Source organism: Camelus ferus, chromosome 11 (assembly GCF_009834535.1).
Source record: "Camelus ferus isolate YT-003-E chromosome 11, BCGSAC_Cfer_1.0, whole genome shotgun sequence".
Classification (NCBI taxonomy): Eukaryota; Metazoa; Chordata; class Mammalia; order Artiodactyla; family Camelidae; genus Camelus; species Camelus ferus.
In genome coordinates this window covers 57991165-57997164 of record NC_045706.1, presented here as the reverse complement: position 1 = coordinate 57997164, position 6000 = coordinate 57991165, and the positions used below count along the sequence as shown (strand labels likewise).

General features: G+C 37.3%; 1 protein-coding gene across 1 annotated transcript in view; it reads right to left on the bottom strand.

Moving 5' to 3' along the window:
• Positions 1-246: 246 nt before the first annotated feature.
• The window catches only part of CCSER2 (coiled-coil serine rich protein 2), a 125332-nt gene continuing 119578 nt past the window's right edge, over positions 247-6000 (bottom strand). Inside the window, 1 exon segment of the mRNA XM_032491609.1 lies at positions 247-5116. Within this exon segment, the coding sequence (XP_032347500.1) occupies positions 4298-5116 (819 nt within the window). The 3' untranslated portion in view covers positions 247-4297.

Sequence of the window (6000 nt, the reverse complement as noted above, 5' to 3'; positions counted from 1 at the left end):
TATCACCACATCAACTTTTAATATCCTATTATATAATGACTAACACATAGAGCTAAATTGCAAAATAAAATAAATTCCCTTTATCAGTGGGGGCTTGGAGTGTGGTGTGTGTGTGTAGAAGGTAGTGTGTGAAGTAAGAGTTGAAAAAAAAAAGTCAACCAAATGAACAGGTTTTTTTTTAGATCTTTGTGGGAAAAAGGTATGAGAAAAAGTACACTGTGGACGTCAATGTGGAGGACAAGAAAATTTTTATAATTATGAACTTTATTTTTATTTACTATGCCAACATTTTCAGGAAAGAGACTTTACATCCAGCTTTTATAATTCATTTTACAAGCAACTTCTAATATACAGTATTTACTCTGAACTGTTTTTTTTTAATTAATGGAAAAAACAATACTGCAGATATTAAGAGATGGTGGTGTTTTTGTTTTTAGTCAGTAATGACTTAAGAGACTTTAAATTCTTAGTCAGTATTCTTTTGTTGTGGTGATGCTTTACCAAGGAGAGAGTGGGTAGCTTTTCCCCAACAAGCTTTTCAATCACATGATATATCTTTAATTAACAGCACAGTTGTAGACTGGTGCCCACCATTACAATCATTTACCCAAATATACTCTTTCAAATTGCTGCAGCAGAAAAACTGAAGGGAGGTGTGGAAAGAAAATTTTAAAATAGAATTCAGGCATCAGAATCAAGAAAAACAGCAAGGTCATCACCCCCAAGGAAAAACATCAGGTTTCTGTATTACAGCTATAATTAATGTTCAAATGTGCACATAGGCATGCAGACATAACCACCCAACTAAGTCATAAACACGAAAACCATGATGTAAGATGGAGAGGAAACTGAAACTATGCTGCAGTCTTATTGCTCTTCATTGCAAGCCTATTTGGTGATTCCAAATTACATCCTCAGTGCCCTGCAGACCAGGAAACTATCGTGACAACTCTGCTCAGAAGTGAAGAGTGCATCTCTGTGGCCGTTACCCTACAGATGCTACAGGAAGATTTAGAAGTGACAGCTGTAGGGGGATCACGTTCTTTGATACATCTGAGTAAAATACTGAAGGGGACAATGAAACATTCAAAGAACTTAGTGCTTTAATGGGAAAAGTGACATGCTCAGGATACAACTGTAAAAGGCTGTACTTGGAACAGCAACAATTATAAAGAAATTCATTTCAACAAAGAAAGCCACACCCAACAGGAGGCATTTCGATATTTCAGGCACAACTCCAAGCAATTAAGCTCATTTAAAGTGCAAATCTGATATTTTCTTTCATATGCAGATTTTTTACTTCTTAAAATACTTAGTTAAGTTCCCTAATACCTATATAAATACAATGAACAGTAGTCTATATGCCTGAAAATATTGCACAAATTAAATTGAGACTCCAAAAGAAAAATCCTAGAAAGTCTCAGTTATTAGAAACACTCTAAATGATAAAACCATATAATCCTTTAATGCCTTAAAATCATCTGCATTTGTACTAATGAACTCCTTAGGCCAAGCTGTCTTGAAAGAATTTGATACGCAGCCCATTAACAGCCAAATGTACAATTCTACATACTCTATATATTCTCTTTCACAAATATGAAACTTAACTAACTCCCATAAAACTTCTTCTTTGGGATCCTGAATTCATACACTGCAACCACCTTCCCCAAAATCACAAGAACCAAGAAAAAAAGTGGTCTGGGTTCCTGTGGAGAAGGATTTGGCACAGAGCTGACTTACAAAAGCACTCAACAGACATCAGGCCAAATCTGAGAGTGACCTCTGATTGTTCAGGTAAGCTACATCCTCACCTCATTTCTGACTTAACATTTACTAAGGAGCAAACGAGCATAATATTTTTGCAGTTTTTAAAGAAACTGAAGGCAAATACTTTGCTGTTTTTTGCAAGCATCCTAGATTTTTTGCTCTTAAATATATTATGCTTCATAATTACATTGCTGAGCCTCTGCCAAGATTAAGGCTCAGCAAAGGTACAGAGGAAGTGAAATGAATTAATATTTCTGTAAATTCATCAGGGAGAAAAAAATAAAACAGGAAAAAGGATGAGAAAAAAACAGATTATAGGAGTCAACATTTTTATATAACAAAGACATTTCCCTCAGACTAGGAGGTTAAAAATAAAAATGTTAAACTTTCCCCTAAAGGTAAAGGTCTGCTTGTAAATAATGTTTCGTTAAGAGTCCATTACCAACTTCTAAATAAACCAAAACCAACTAATCAGCATGTTTCACTTTAGGGAAACATGCCCTTTGCAATATAGATCAGTTTTCTTTTTCCTTCAAAAGGAAAGACATGTACCCACTTCTAGCTTCGCTATGACTGTTCATCCCTGTGAAGGAAAAAGAGCTTTCCTGCTATGTCTGATCACTTAGCGCACTAACAACATTCAGACTATGTGAAAAACTTTCTAAACTTCAGTGCTTCTCTGGCAGAAGTGCTGCCAAGTGAGAGTATGATCCTAGATTCGTGTTGCTCGCCTGGTACCAAGTCCAAGAGTGGTCGGTTTCCAGTGAATGGCAGATTCACTCAAACGGTTCCCTGATAGGTAAGGGGAGACTAGTCGAAATGGTAGTAAACGCCTCTTTCCAAATTTCTCTCAAAGCACCTGCTGTGTTGTACGTCTGAAAGGGGGCAACGTACATTTTTAAAAGGAATCCCTAGAAATTTCAGTGACTAATTTTTTGGCCATGATCTCTTTTGATAAATTTTTGGTCAGCTGATCACAACAAAAATTGAGTTTGTAAAAGGCTGTCTGAGAGATGTTGATGCTAATGAAAGTAGCAACAGCTGAACAGCCTAGAGAGGACATGATTTGGGAGAACAGGAAGGCAAATTTACTGAACCATCTGACAACTGGCCCGCAGCATGATTAGGTTAACACGTATGGTCCCTCGGCAGTTCCACAGCCACCTTCCTAGCACGTTAACATAAATAAGCATGTTGCCGTTGAAATATCTTTAAATGCCTTTTAATAAAACACAATTTCCCCTTTCTAATTTTATTTTTCTTCTCAAATCTACTTTTCAAGAAATGTCATTCAAACACACACCAACATAAAATGGAAACCTGGAAAACTCAGAAAAACAAAACTATTACGATTCCAGCTTCCTCAAGATAGTCCTACTTAAATTTATAATTATACTCAAAATATTTCAACTCATTTTTCTATAGAAAATAGTTTTAAATCCCTATGTGTGGGATATTTATTTACACCCCCTCAAAGTTTTGTGCAAACATTTCAAGTTCATTATTCCAGTCTTCGGATATTAGCAGAAAGTCAATAAATATAAATATTACAATAAAGACTTAATTTAAAATATATGCTGTGGAAACTTAAAACAGCTATCATGGATCCATAAACCTATAGGGTTCAAAATGGAATTACCAGCAGAAATGCTAGCACCAACATATGTTACAGATGAATACACCTTGAGGTCAGGTTTCAAGATGTATCTCACTCAAGCTTTCCAAAATGTATGCAGTAACAAAAACAAACACAAATGGGGTATGTGTGTGTGTGTGTGTGTGTGTGTGTGTGTGTGTGTGAGACAGAGAGAGAGAGAGAGAGAGAGAGAGAGAGAGAGAGAGAGAGAGAGAGAGAGAGAAAGAAACAAGATGCTAAAGCAACGCATAATTGGTTTACATATATAGTATGAAACATTTTTAGCCTGGGGAGTTTGTCTGGTAAATAAATACTGAGACCACAGCAAGGAAAAATAAGACTTAACATAAAATTCCCATTCAAAGCCTGATCGCCTTTATTCGTCACAGAGCTTTTGCATAGACCTTATAAATATACAAATCACTGGCCAGAATTCTGCTTACTATCTTCCATTATCACCAAATCTTTAGTTAAAATAGTAACCATATTCACAGGAGGAACACGTGAAAAGGGGTGAGGCTCTGAGAACAATACAGACCTTAGAAGGATGCAATCAGCAAAGCACATGTGTTGCCTGCTAAGTGGAACGCTAGGAATTTTCTGATGTGCAGAGGGATGGAATAACATCATTAGAGCCTTCTGTAGACCTCCGATGGGTAAGCAAACTTTTGTGTTTACCTGAGACAAATATGCTCAAACGCTATGTACTTCAACCAGGATATAAAATGGAAGAGCCAAATGAGTAGAAGCTTTCACATTTTAATTTTACGATTTGCAAGCTTTTAATGGAACCTCCATCACGGTAGCAAACTGCACATAAAGTTTATTACAGAACAAACCTTTTTCTTTTTTTTTTTTTAAAAAAAAAGCAAACTGGTGGTGATGGCTATTTACTTAATGTATCTTTGGTTTAGGAAGACGAGAATATTGATTAGAGGCCAAACAATCCCCAGAATTCAAACTGTCATTAGGGTTCTGCACGATCTCCTTTCTTCTCATCAGTGGCCTTGGGATGCTTGTCTTGGCCTGGAGGTTTGGAGGCTCTAGTCGGGGGCTGCTTGTTTGTTTTTGTTTGAAAGAGCCAGAAGGGGGGCGGAGCTTAGATGCTTTTAGATTTGGATTACTTGCAAGAGTTGTTTGACTAGATGTTGGCTGCGGTTTTGCTGAATTACATGGTGTGATCATTGGTGACTTCTTACAAGTGTGAGTCCTACTTGGAGATGTTTCAGGAACCGGTGGAGGTACCAAAGAATTCAAAACGGATGGCTTAAGAAGCTGCAAGGATTTGGGCTGAGATGTGTAGCCCTCCGGTGAAGGCTGATTTCTTCCAACTCCCTTAGCCTGGTCTACTGTACTTGACTGGGGAGGCGTCTGAAGAGAAGTGGGTACAAACTGCATGGCACTAATTTGATGACTTGCCGAATGATAAGGCTCTTCAGTATTCATGGTCATGTTCAAGTTTGCTGCGGAGGGTGTACTCTTCGTCACATCCTTAGTGAACTGCGGGCTTGATGAAAAAGGCTGGCCTTCCAGACGATTGTTGCTTTCTTGCTGCAAGCCACGTGTGAAGTTTCCATCCGGATGTGCAACACCCTGATGCGCATCCTGGGCTGTGCGCTCACTGAGGGCCTCGATGTGCTGCGGCTTTGCTAGTTTTCCCTGGGCGGGGTCTGTGGGTCTGGGCAGGCTGCTGGAAGGCTGTAGTACTTGAGGCTATTAAAATTAAACACAACATCAGCAACAATTCATCTTAGAACTACCACCCAGAAGTCATAATATAAGTTCCAACTGGGCTGCGCTGGTACTTACTATGTTTTCATATGACAAGTATGTGGGGGTTTTTTTACATTAAAAAGGAAATTGCAATGTTCAAGTAACTCATGAGACACAAAGAGTGATAATGCAAACAACAAAATGGTACAGGCATTAACACTGAACAAGATCCAAAAGCAAACAGGAGAAAAGAAAAATCTTCAAGTACGGATTTATTGTAGAAAAAAGATTCCTACCTTAACTGATTATTTAAAACTTTATATATAAGAGAGCTTGGCAGAATGATTTCTACAGCACTTTAAATCTCCATAAAACATTCAGATAGTAACTATGACCTTCAGAATATTACCCATTAAAAAAAATTTTTTTTAAAAAGGAAAGCTATATACCACTTCAATACACTTTACTAGAGGAAGCATTAATTTTAAAGTATCAGGTGCTGTACCTCTAACTGACAAAATTATCAGCAGAAAAATACAATTTAGAATGAAGATTATATTCTTGGTTGTGAAAGTCTCATTACCCAAACAAAACTAGGTCAACACCTTCAGCTAAATGTCCTATCTTTAACATTCTTGTTGAAAAGTTTCAGAATAAAATGTTTTCACAGCTTATCTGCTCTGTCTCACTGCTATTTGAAGGATCAGCTAAGATTCTGATATGGCCGATATGTGGAAAATAGATTTACCCTCCCTGAGAGTGAACGTCCATTAATAAAATTAAAATTAACCAGCCTTTTGAATGCTGTCTAGAGTAAAACACATTTACAATTGCCTGTAACTTGAACTAAAGCTCAGAAGCCCACAATATCAAAGCTCTTAAGG